This window comes from Emydura macquarii, unplaced genomic scaffold, assembly GCF_026122565.2.
Source record: "Emydura macquarii macquarii isolate MOO-44397 ecotype Brisbane River unplaced genomic scaffold, CSIRO-AGI_Emac_v2 contig_1644, whole genome shotgun sequence".
Classification (NCBI taxonomy): Eukaryota; Metazoa; Chordata; order Testudines; family Chelidae; genus Emydura; species Emydura macquarii.
The window spans coordinates 16,732,091-16,745,544 of NW_027131781.1; the positions used below are offsets into that span (position 1 = coordinate 16,732,091).

The window sequence follows — 13,454 nt, forward strand, 5'->3', positions numbered from 1 at the left end:
GCAAGACACAAGAAGTAATTATTCCACTCGACTCCATGTTGATTAGGCCTCAATTGGAGTATTGTGTCTAGTTCTGGGTGCCACATTTCAGGAAAGATGTGGACAAATTGGAGAAAGTCCAGAGAAGAGCAACAAAAATGATTAAAGGTTTAGAAAACAGGATCTATCAGGGAAGATTGAAAAAAATGGGTTTGTTAATCTGGAGAAGAGCAGCCTGAGGGGGATGTGGTAACAGTTTTCAAGTACATACAAGTTTTTTACAAGAAGGAGAGAGAAAAATTATTCTCCTTAGTCTCTGAGGATAGGACAAGAAACAATGTGTTTAAATTGCAGCAAGTGTGGTTTAGGTTGGACATTAGGAAAAGCTTCCTGTCAGGATGGTTAAGCTCTGGAATAAATTGCCCAGGGAGGTTGTGGAATCTCCATCATTGGAGATTTTTAAGAGCAGATTAGACAAACACCTGTCAGGGATGGTCTAGATAATTCTTAGTCCTGCCATGAGTGCAAGGGACTGGACTAGAAGACCTCTCGAGGTCACTTCCAGTCCTACGATTCTATGATTTTGCAATATCTAAAGGTGGCATCCTTAACCAGGGCTGTAAAATCCGTAAACTCGGATTCACAGCAGTAATACAAAATCAGCCAGAGTGTAATGATTTAATTCAGTGAGCAAAAGAATAGGCATCACATCTGCAAAATATGTTTAATTTTGGGAAAAGAAACCTAAAAATACTTTTTGAATGTCACTTTTGTTAAAATGCAGTGCGTTCCTGGGGCCCAAAGACCTCTTCCCATATAAAGAGTACAAAGATAAGTTTGGGAAGTCGAACAAACGAAAAGGATTTAACGAAGGACTGTGGGAAATAGAAAACAACCCTGGAGTCAAGTTTACTGGATACCAGGTAAATGATAGCTTCCATTCTATTCCTCCTTATCTTACTCATATTCTTTTTGAGGGTATCAGTGTAACAACTGGGTGGCTGGTGCTAGAAGACCATGGTTTGGGTAGTATTGAGGGGTTTCAGAGCTGATGATGGGAATGTAATTTCATAACATAAAGACAATGCTTAATTTGTGGCCAGGGCTCGCCAAGGCTGAGCCCTGGCACCTCTAGACTGGCAGCTCGTAGCCCCAGCACCTCTGGGCTTGCCATGTCAGTTATGAATGTAAAAAAATTGCTTGAGCCCCGGCGATGCTTTTATTACAAATTAAGCACTGCATAAAGATAAGCATGGTCCTGTACACTGTGACAAATGGGATCTTAATTATACAGAACAACCCCTCGGTCTGTGCAGTAGGCTGGAAAATTCTGCAGCAGATTTAGGTGAATTAAAAAAACTTCCATTGCACGGCACAAACCTGGAAAATGACAGATAGATCCTATTGAACAGAGTCATTAGTTCTCCACTGTACAGACCTCAATCACTAGCACTTACAGAATCATAGAAGATGAGGTTTGGAAGGGACCTCAGGAGGTATCTAGTCCAACCCCCTGCTCAAAGCAAGACCAACCCCAACTAAATCATCCTCACTTCTGTTTCTCTGTAAACCTTTCTGATCAGGGTATCTCAGAATATGCATCTGATAACTGTTTTCAAGTGGCTACAGAGGAAATTGCCTCTGCCTGCTCCTTATATTGATGGTTGTAAGATCCTGAGTAAAACGATTAAAGTGCAAGCGGTCTCTTCTTAGGATCTCCCTGTACAATATGGGACATGGCAAAAACTAATTATTGGAGGAGTTTTAGTTTATTATTTTTTTATTATTTCAAAGGCAATTCAGCAACAGAGCTCATCAGAAACTGAGGGAGAAGGAGGAAATACGGCCGATGCCAGCAGCGAGGAGGAAGGTGATCGGGTAGAAGAGGATGGAAAAGGCAAAAGAAAGAATGAAAAAGCAGGCTCAAAACGAAAAAAATCCTACACTTCAAAGGTTACCCAGGAGCTTTTCCATTGTCACTCATGTGTATTGTGTTGGCAGCTTAGCCCTGCCTTCTGCAGCACTTAGATTTTTGTTCCAAAATAGTGGGGTTTATTGAACTAGAGAGGAAAGCTGGTCTTAGTGGTTAGGGCTCTAAACTAGGATTTGTGAAACCTGGGTTCAATTTCCTGCTCTGCCACAGACTTCCTGTATGACTTTGGGCAAGTCACTTGAACTCTCTGCTTCTCACTTTCCCATCTGTAAAATGGGATTAATGGCATTTCCCTACCTCACAGGGGTGTTGGGAGGATAAATACATTAAAGCTTGTGAGGTACTCAGGCATTGTGGTAATGGAAGCCACATAAGTACTTAAGATACTGTTATTCATTTTCATATTTATGTCTATCAGCACAGTAGCACTGGTGTTTTATTTAGTGGGCCAGATCACCAGCTGGTATAAATCATCACAGCTCCATTGAAGCCAACAAAGCAGTACCAGTTTACACCAGTGGTGGATTTGCCCCATCATATTTTACACACTTCCTGTATTATCATTTTTATTAGATCAGAGAAATTGGTGGTTGTGAAGGGAAGTTAGATGGTTGGCAGCTGTGGGCACCTGAGCTGGGACTGAGGCAGCTGGGGTTGTGGGACAGACACATTTAACCTGCTCAGATAAATATGAGTGAAACATTTAACAAGGTCAATATTTGAACTGCCAACTTCAGTTTTCAGAATTAGCACTGCATTGAGATGAATGAGGCAGTTCACCCCTCTCTGGGCTCTTGTTTTAAACTGTCTGCAAACTCAGGATGACAACACTGCTTTGATTTACACTCAGTTCACATTCAAGGTTATTTTCACAACCATAAGGACTAGAAACACAGGGCCGTATCATGCCATCAATTTTAAGCACAGCTCCTAGTGTGTTAAAAATCAGTGGCCCATATTTTTCTTTTAATGAAATCTTGAGTTCTGGAGCATGACTCTGCACCAAGGGATGGATTCCCCAGCAAAATCTGTGGCTATAGAATTGTGGACAACATGGGCACTGATTATAATCACGTGTGTGATAAAACTGCCAGAACAGTCATGTTTTGATTAATGTGCTCTCAAGAACAGCTGAAGATGTCTTTGCTCTTTTTCTTTTAAACCTGCCTCTCTGGTTTAATCATGAGTCTGATATGAAGGCCACTGAAGTCAAGGGAAAGAATCCCCTATAAAAATTTGTGCTTGATTTATTTTGGCTTATTAATCTGGCCTTTTACAACATCACTGAAAATATTCCATTAATTAAATTTTATATGGGGGCTAGTTTCAGATTTGCTGAGTTTTGCGTTAGAGATGGGCCAGGGCATGAACGAAAACCTTAGATCTCAGCACTCAGGAACTTGAAGGTTTGAAAAAAAAATATGTAACAAGATTTTTCCCCTTGTGTGTGTTTCACATTAAAAATTCAGGCCTTGTCGACTACCTTTTTTCTGGAAAACTCTGGATGAATGGAGAATTAGTAGGATGGTGGCTTAAAGCCACAATTTATCCCTTTGTGCTGGAGAATTGCATGACATAAAAGGAGGAGGAAAGATGTATTGGTTCCACATGGCTTTAATGTTAATATATTAAAACTGACAGCACTAAGAAAGTATGGAAAGCAGCTCTGTTAATTCTGCTCTAGTTTTGCATCTCCGTGTTTAATGAAAACTTTTGTCAATCTGGCACCATCATTTCATTAACTAACCCAACCTACAGATGAACCTTCTCCTCTTCCCATCTCTACCTATGTCAGCTGTTAATTTCTCCTCTTGTTTCATCAGTTGCTGTAACTCTGAATGCTGAAACCAAAATATGCTTTCCACCCCCATTTACTGTATCTAGGAAGAGCTTCAAACAGGGGCCCATGAGCTAGGACAAGAAGAACGGACTCACATGCACATTGTAAAACACAAGCTACGTCTTTCTCACTCTGAAGTTTGGTTTTTGTTTGTTAACTTTGTTGTTGATCTGTTTAGAAATCCTCCAAGCAGTCACGGAAATCTCCTGGAGATGAAGATGATAAGGACTGCAAAGAGGAAGAAAATAAGAGCAGCTCTGATGCTGGAGACGCAGGCAATGACACAAGAAACACTTCTTCAGATTTGCAGAAAACCAGTGAAGGGGTAATCTTCCGTTCACATTCCCTTTGTGTACAGTTTGTTACCACAGAACTCAGGCTCGTCGGTGAAATGCATCTGGTGCAGAGGCCTAAATGCACTGCCTAAGTCCTGCTCAAATCCTGCTTTGAGGGTGTAAATGGTGTTGGCCTTGCACAGGGATGAATTCCACTCTGTATGAGTGAGCGAGCCTTAGCAAACCCAATGGGCATGATTTCTCCTCTCACTGACACCAGCGTAAATCAGGAGTAGCTTCACTGAAGTTAGTGGTGTTGCCCTTATGCAAAACTGATGTGATAGCAGAATCAGGGCCTGTGTATGCTCTACTGTGACTTAGTAAATGCTGTGGGCCTGGTTGTCCTCTCACATGATTTACACCTATATAATTCTGCCAGTTTCTTTGGAGCTGCTGCTGATTCACGCAGGTGTAAGTCAGAGGAGAATCAGGCCGTGTATGTGCATGTTTCTGGGCTGGTCCTGCTCTGGGTTTCACTATGCTGAAGTGGGCATATAATGGCCTTGTGCCCCGGAGCAGCAGGGCAGCTGGCACAAATCAGTAAACTCCACATCCCTTACAAGCTTGATCTACATGGACATGTGCCCACTGCACTCCCTGGCATTGTTACTAGGAGCCCAGCAACAGACAGGGAGTGTGTTGGGCAGGAGAAATGGTGGGTCTTGGTGTGTTTATATCACATCCTGGCCTGTCCAAATGGGCGAACAGCCGCCACCTTTAAAACAAAAAAACCAACCTACTCCTGCCTAATGACCAGTTTCAGTGAGTAACTATGACTTAAAATGACATGGTAATATTTCTCACGTAAGGATGAAATTCATATACCTCTCCCAACTACGTCACGTGTCAGAGTTATAACTAGCTGGAGGATGGAGTGGGATGGAATCCACGCCCCAACCCACACGCAGGGAGTGAGGCTGTCCTGCAGCCTTGTGCTGGAATAGAGTCCACAACGCTTGCACACCTCCTCTGTGGGGATTTGTAAGCACTGACTCCAGGTAATCACTCACTCACTGCCATGTCCCCAGGCCACTACAAACAGTGCCCCTCCACAGTTCCTGAGGGGCTGGCGTGGAGCACTGGGGGCATGGCATCCCCAGTCATGCTTAATGGGTGGCTGCCCATCTCACCTGCAGTGGAGCCCTGTGGTTCTGCTGTGCTAAGGGACCCCCCTATACACTGAGTAAATTTCACCCTCAGTTCTCCTCAACATTTCTCTTTGGAACTTCCCAGTAGCCCTTAAAGTTCTGTTACAAGGAAGTGGTGGAATCTTCATATCTTGACGTCTTCAAATCAAGACTGAATTCCTCTCTGGAAGATATACTTTAGTCAAACACAAGTTATGGGGCTCCAGGCAGGGGTAACTGATATATCACAGACCTAAGAATTTCACCCAGAGGAGAGATTAGCTGATCTAATGGTCCGATCTGGCCTTAAAAATCTATGACTCTATGAAAGAGCATTTGAATAATAATGCCCAACTTGAACAAAATTGGCCTGCTCCTCTTCTCACTTACCCCAGGACAACTCTCTTTATCTCAGTGAAGTTAGACCTGGTTTATGTGGGTGTGAGCTCAGTGGGTTTATCTGGTCATACTAAGGTGCCAGGAACATAATACCAAACTATACCTTAGGCTGCTCATTCCATCTCAGAGAAGCTCTGAGGGTTTCAACAGGGTCCCATGCAAGACTGGAATTAGAAAATCTGTTGTTTTGTTACAGTTTTCAGTGTGGAAGAGATGCTGACTTTGGCACCTCTAATTATAAATAACAATTTAACACTGCTCTCTGGAATCAGCCCCGCCATTTTGATATGGCGCCAAACCAGGCAAGGATCTCTGCCCAGCTGTGTGGCCTCCCAAGCATTGCTGCCCAGGGGAGGAGATCTCTTGCAGATGAGACCCCTTGTGTTTGGTGCTCCGAGCATACACCCTGCTATGGCCATGCATGAGTTATTCAGAGGACACAGACTGCTTTTCGTCTTAATAATATCACAGTAGTCACTGCATTTACATAGTACCTGGATGCTTTTCCAGTGTGCTGAAGCCACCTCTCCCACCTTCAAAGGGGACGGGGTTTGTCTTTTGATCATCATAGCTTTGACTGAGAGGTAGGAGATCAACTCATGTACCTTTAAAAACCTTCCCCATTTGACTGATCCTTGTTTAGCCAGAGACACGCCACTCTGATATTAGATCATAAGCCGGGTTTGCTGGCTATCACATGAGCCCAGAGATTCAGTTCCTCCTGGAGGCTTGCTGCTAAATTCCTACTAGCCACCTAACTATTCCCAGGGTCCTCGGGCTCCCCTTCCTTGCTGCGGCTGTTAGCATGGCTGCCTCTCCAAAACAGTCCCTCAAAATGACTGTATCTTGTACCTGAATCTCAAAAGTCCATTGGCTAATAAGGACCTTCACAGAGCTTCTAAGAACCAGCAGCCACTGAGACTGCTCGCCCATTGGATCGAGTCCTTTGCTTTTAAATACTCAGCTGCATACCTGTGTGTAGGCTTCCTCAAAATACATTCTAAACAGAATATTCCATGTAACATTTCTTATTTCAGTTGTATTTACCTTTTACAGTATAAAACAAGCTGGTAAATGAGTCAGTCCAGGAACACAGATTCACATTGCATATCTAAAACTCCTGTGAGTTGTGATTTTGGTTTTCGGCTGCCATGACTCCAAAATGTAACTGCAGAAATCATATTTTCCCTCATTTTACTATTCTGAGGACTCTTATAATGGTTTTATTAAACACGCTCCTAAATGTTTTGTGCCGTGATGCATTTGAATGTCAGTGCCACTGCTTAGATTATGTGATGGACTTTTCACTGTGTGCTGATGTATGTAGTTGATTTTAATCAAAAGCAAGGCACTGGCTTTGCATGCTTTCATTTGTGTAAGGATTAATAGAGTCACCATTCAGCGGGTGAACAGCTCTATGGACTCTTTGAAAAATAATGCATTAGTTTGAAATAAAACAGCTGTGGTTTTCCCCTGATACAGCCCAGGGACTCAGATGGTTTAAAGGGTCAGAGTGTGATTTCCTTACTCACAGTGGTGATCAGGGATTCTGACTGAAGACAGTGGAACTACTCCTGGGAGTAACTGCTCACACCAGTATGAGGAAGGCGGTCACAATCAGATCCAAAGTGATTATCGTCTGACACCATTACTATTGAGAGAGCTATATTCAGAACAGCTTGTGGTTGAGACATTTTTTAACCAGGGTGTTTTTGTGGAATAGTGACATTTCTAGTGACTCCTGTGAAATACAACAAATTCTTAGATTTCAGTAATAGCTGCCAAGAGAACTCCTGAGCACTTCCTACTGCAGTAATAACCTTGTGTCAGCATGGATGGTGGCCCAACCATGTTAGAGAAACCCAGATTCATCCTCATCAGAACCTAGGCTGAAAGCATGTGTCACTGACATGTCTGCGATGCGTTTGCTTTGGGTTTTCTCTTGTTCACACATCAAGAATAAATTATGTTAAGGCTGTTCAAATGGGGTAGGTTTATCCACATTAAAAACGCAACATTTAGGGCTCTGTTTTAGTGAAAAGCATATGTGCATTTTGCAAAAAAAAATTTCTAGCAGAATCTTTCTGCAGGAGTTCAGAGTGCTTCCAAGTCCCCGTGATTATTGTATATTCACAGATGCATGTTAAAACGCTTGCATATTATAGATTTCCTGTAAGCAGCAGCTGTAGAGATCAAATAATGGAATAATCTTAACCATAATATCCCATGAGTTTAACCAGGCATTTTTATAATCCATGGCCACAAGACCTCCAAGGTAAGGTAACATGGCAAGACTTTTGAGAAAACTGAGTGATTGAATGTAAACAGAGACTAAAACAGCTGGAGTGGATCAAGGATGCTATGCTGGGTGTATCTCTGTTTAGTAAGGACTGGATCCTGCAATCATTGTGACCTCAAAATTGATGTCTGATTAATTGTCACAACCTGTGTATGAAGAAGGTAAACAAATATCACTATTCCCATCTTACAAGTAGAGAAACTAGGGCACAGAGAGATTAAGTGAATTGCCTAACACCACACAGGGAAGAAGTGTGAGCACTAGGATTTCAACTTGGCAGTAGTTGTCCTATGTACAGGTCACTCGCACTTCTCTAACTGGAACCTCTATTCTTTTGCCACACTTCCATATGCAATTTTCCTGACTCTACATATTTTGTTTATCTACAGGAGACCAGTTTCTCTTGTGCCCAGTTTCTGCTAGGTGCAACAGGGACGGTGGGGCAGCAGGGAGCTGGTTTCAGGTCCCTGATTTTCAGGCCAGTTTTGCTATCTTGCTATAGAATGCAAAACTACCCTGTCATTGAAGCTGAGCAGCTGACTCAAAGCAACATAAGTAAAGGCCCTCAGAGTTGTAGCTGTCATTGTGTAGATACGGTCTTGTGGATGGAATGGAACCCTCGCTGATCTGGGGCAGGGTGGGCACCAGGGTAGGGAAGCGGAGGGATAACCATTCTCACAGAGTCATAAGCCTCCGTCCATCAGTTCCATGGGGCTGGGACTCTGTAATCAGGTCCATGGTGCTGGCTGCTCCCTGCAGCATCATGCCCTCTACAACCCCTCAAGTCCCATAGGATGTTAGCACATATATTCACACTGCTAGGGTCAGCATTACCTTACTCTCTTCCCCATCCTTGCAGTAGAGTGGCTCTGGACGGCAGATTCCGGGGCAGCAGCGCGTGGGGGAGCCTGGCAGCATGGCTTCAGCAGGAACAGTGGATAGGTCAAAGAGCCAGAGCAGGGTCCCTGCAATTTCCCTGACGGCAGCATGGATCATTAGAGGAGCTGCTGGTTTTGGAGCCGAACCCCCTGCTGCATTTGCGAGTAAGCAAGGCGTGCCCCGTGATGGCAGGCTGTATCAGACTGGATTTCTGTCGCCTGGGCAGTAGCAGCCATGTAGGGACGATCTGACCCCTTCATCTTTATCTTGTGTGCTAAGCTATGCCTCAGCACTTGGTTTGTAATTCTGGCCAGTGAAGGGGAGTTGCAGCGTTAATGTGCAACTGAGTCATAGCAAGTAGTGACAGCCATCACTGCCTCTTCAGTTCAACCCCATGGGCAAATTATCCCTAGGAAGAGCAAAGCCTTAACATTACGATGGGACAGCTTTGTATATTTAATGTAACGTTTTTATTATAGGGACAATTATAGTGCAACCACTGCCTCTCTTGTTAATGCAGGACAATGACCATGTCAGCAGGGATTTGTAGTAAAAGGCAACCATGATTTGGTTGACTAATCATTCTGTAATTGTTTTAACGGGTGTCTGCACCTCCCTCCGGAAGGAAGCACAGCGGCAGTGAGAGCATCTCCAGGCAAAGCCTCCAAAGCACCTGTAAGTATAACCTTATTGACACATAAACAGGAGAGAGAAGAGAGTTAGTGTGAGAGCTCTGGAGAGCAAAGCATCACCATCCTGGGAGCTAGAGGGGAAAAACATTGTGCATGTGGTATGGGACGTATTTTGCAACAACTCCTACCACGGATGGGGACAGAAACCAATAACAAAAGCACAGACCTCTACTAATTAAAATTTTATTGCATAGTGCCTAGGAGCCCTGGTCTGGTCACAGACCTGGCGCCCCCACTTAGCTAACTATTGTATAAACCTAGAGCTAATAAATGCTCCCTGCCCCAAAGAGCCATGAGCAGCTACAGGCCGCAACCAGATTGGGGGCCCATTGTGCTAGTGAGCTCCCTTAGCTGGCAGCAGTCGTCAGCTGAACCGCGTGGGTCAGAGAGACACTGTCACAAGGGGTTGTACAGGGTCAGAGCACAGGAAGGGAGCTGCTAGTGCTGCCGTGTTAAAATGTTTTCTTTTTCCTATTCTCTTCCAGATCCTGTGTAAAATGAAAACCCTGGTATCCTCTGTGGATTTACCCTCTGTCCCCCTTTTTCCTGATGTTGGTTTATTCTGAATGAACAAAAACAAATATATTGTTGATTCCTTCATGTTGACTCTGTGTGGTGTGTTTCTTTCCTTCGGTAATTCGTGTGTGGGTGGATAGGTTAGGTAACACTCCAAATCCTTTCATTACAAGTGAATTCTAGAACAATTCCCAAAGGGAAATGCCACTGAGTGTGCAGTACTCAGACAGCATCTGCAAAGAGAAGGGCAAAAATTAATGGATCCCTGTAAGGTAGGCAGGTATCACTAACTCCATTTTGCATGGAGAAACTGAGACATGAAGACAAGAGACTTGCCATGACCACACAGTGAGGGTCTGATTCTGCTCCCATTAATCTCAATAGACGCAAGAGCTGGCCCTGACTCAATAGTAACATGGGAGTTTCTTCCATCCTATGTTTTTCATCCCACAGGGAGCTCCAAGCCAGGCTATTCTATCTTCAATCATAACACACACCCTCAGTTTTTGTATTATCTTTCATTGCGGGCAAGTGTTCATTTGCTTGCACAGAACACAGCCATTTCTAGTGACTTCTTGAAGGCCCAGGAGCTCCTGTGGACAGAGCAGTGATCTAACCTTTTGCGTGATGCATATCAAGGGTTTGATGAAACAGAAAACCACAGAACTTGGTTTTGTTTGGTGTATTCCACACCTTTCATAATTAAATTACGGGGTGGGGAAAAAATAAAAGCCAACAACATAAATGGAACAAAGCTTTTTATTTGAATAAAGCCCTAAATGTTAAAGCCAGGTTATTTAATATTTTGTGATAGTGTGTTTATAAGATGCAACATACGCTGTTTCCTTTAAAAAACAAAACAAAAAAAAACTTGCCATTGCAATGTACTATGCAGTTAGTGTAATTGTGGTTCTGAAATGAAAGGATAAGGCATTCATTTGAATCATGTTCTCTGCAGCTTAATGCATTAAATCTTGTATTAAATACAATTTTTTTTCTCTCTTTCAGACTTAACCAATATAATGACTGCTGCACATTACGGGAAAACACAAGAAGGATACGTGTTTGGTTGTCTAATATTCTTGGATTTGATATGAGTCAGCACATCTATTCATTGGTATCATCAACAGCATCCCAGTTTGTATGCACATTATTCACATTCCTATCTGTTGTGTTTGCAGAAATGACATTTTACCCTTTTTCTAAGGGATGTCTTTTGATTTTCATATTATTTGGTTGCATGGAGTTGCCCTTTTCCAGTGACTGAGGTTTATGAAGATATCGCAGAGTTGTACATGTGGTAGAAGCCTTTTCTAAAGAGAAAAGGCAGAAACTCCAAATTAAATAGTTCAAAATCTACATTTTTGTAAAACAAGCAAACCTTAGGAATTAGAGTCCCCTACATGCAAGACCACAAGAATCTATTCCACCTACAAACATAACTTTAAATTACTCTATAGCCATCCTTTCTTGCTTTTTGATCCATTTACAATATGAAAGAAAAATTCTTTAGCTGAGATCATTGCAAAGGTCAATACCGTAATAAAATATCTTTCCTTATTAGAAATACCTAGCTAGTTATACTCGTTAATACTTCTCAAAATCACGTTATAATGTACACTATCTGGCTTAGTTCCTATATGTGGAGTTAGTGAAAGTCTTCTTGTGTTTCTTTAGATTAATACAAGGATTTTTTCCAATGCCAACACAATTTGAGCTCATTCATTTGGATGCTTTCCATTTCTAAGCTTATTGTGATACAGAAACCCTATGAAACCAAGCCAAAACATTGAATTTTCAGTATTGAAAGGCTTAAAAAAAGAATCCTGTCATTCTTCTGTTTTTGTTTTTTGTTGTTTTTTTTTTTTAATTTTGGAAATAGATCTAGACTAGGAAGTAAGCATTCCAAAACCATTATTCTGTGTACATTATTGTTGCTATTGTGATAATAGAGAATTTTATTTATTTTTATGCCAGCTTTTATTGTGAAAACATATTTAGTCTGGTTTTATCAATCCTTGTTATGCTTGTCCTTGGAACATCTTTTGCGTATTCAAGGTTTGTAGTTGACAAGTTTACTGTAAAAAACAAAACAAAAAACAAAACAAAAAAACAAAAACAAAAAAATGTATTGTTTTTACAGAATAAATTTATTGGAATGTGTATTGGGAGTAAGGTTTGAGGTTGTAAGCAACTAAGTTAGCGTCATATTTGGCTTCATACGTGTAATAATGTGAGGTATTAATGTAACTCAAGTATTAAAGCAAAACATTCTGTTAACACTGAGTTGACAATAATAGATACAAGTCCAGATGAGATCTTTTTTTTTCCTGTAATTGCTCTTTTTTCTGGATAACAGGAGGTTATTAAATTCACCTTGACCATATTCAAAATTTCTTTGAAAGCACTAGAGGAAACATTGGGGGCATGCTATCTGTTTGTGAGACTGTATATCCTACTATGGCTGAACAGCTCTAGTTTTGTTTTCTTGGGGAGAAGGTGCTGGGATGGAGATGACCTGAATTCAAATATATAAGGGAGGACTCCACACCCACGAAGGTTTGGGTTCTTGAGGAAATAAATGTTCTGAGCTCCTTTCTACCAGTCAAACATTGACAAGGTGGGTGAAGTGATATCTTTTATTGGACCAATTTCTGTTGGTGAAAGAGACAAGCTTTCAAGCTCCACAGAGCTCTTCGTCCAGTAAAAGATATTGCCTCACCCACCTTCTCTCTCTCATACCCTAGGATCAGCATGGCTACAACACTGCAAACAACACGTGCGATGGTAGTCTAGCATCCTGCCCCCTTGGCTCGAGCTATAAAGTGTAGACACCCTCTTCTGAACACTGCTGTGAACTCCCCTCAGGGTTTGACGTTCTCCAGCTAAAATATGAACGTCTTCCTGTTTTGAAAGTCCCTCCGTGTAGGGTGAAACATGCCCATGGATGAGCTGATACTGTTTGTGTTTAGACTATAAAAAGGAAAAGAAAAAAGAACACTCTAAATTTAGAACTTCCAAAACACCTGAGAATGAAATGTTGCTGGTTAAGTTTATTCTCTATTTTCATCCATAAAAGAGGCAGAAAGAAGTACTATTTTTAGTATAAAGATACTCAGATATGATAGAAATAGTTCTAACTGCAAATAGAAACATAAACCACACCAGCCAAGGCCTCACTTAATTCTATATTAGCTGCTGCTTGTTTACGGCAAAATATCTGTAGCAAAAGCAGCTGTGTAGAGAAATACAGTAGAAAAACTCCTCTCTGAAAACACATGGAAGTGTTTAAGGCCTGTATTCTCCAAAGTGCTGAGCACTCTGGCCCCCATCCACCAGTGCAGTTAAGCATATGCTTAAAGTTAAGTATGTGAATAGTTCTGTTAATTTCAATGATTAAGCTTGTGCATACATGCTTTGCTGGATGAGAACTGGAGTGCTCAGCACTTAGTAGG

At 42.0% G+C, this 13,454-nt stretch overlaps 1 protein-coding gene across 2 annotated transcripts in view; it reads left to right on the forward strand.

The window, feature by feature from the left end:
- Window positions 1–12,298, forward strand: part of HDGFL3 (HDGF like 3) — a 51,152-nt gene extending 38,854 nt beyond the window's left edge. The window contains exons 3-7 of one of the 2 annotated variants that reach the window (XR_010921298.1): window positions 764–902; window positions 1,774–1,932; window positions 3,931–4,077; window positions 9,312–9,466; window positions 9,969–10,181. Coding sequence is in view for 1 of the 2 variants with exons in the window: in XM_067555738.1 (XP_067411839.1) it covers window positions 764–902; window positions 1,774–1,932; window positions 3,931–4,077; window positions 11,008–11,013 (451 nt within the window). In the remaining variant the exon portion in view is untranslated. Of the gene's footprint in view, window positions 1–763; window positions 903–1,773; window positions 1,933–3,930; window positions 4,078–9,311; window positions 9,467–9,968; window positions 10,182–11,007 lie in introns of those variants that run through there. The other variant, XM_067555738.1, reaches the window with a different exon arrangement.
- Window positions 12,299–13,454: the final 1,156 nt, after the last annotated feature.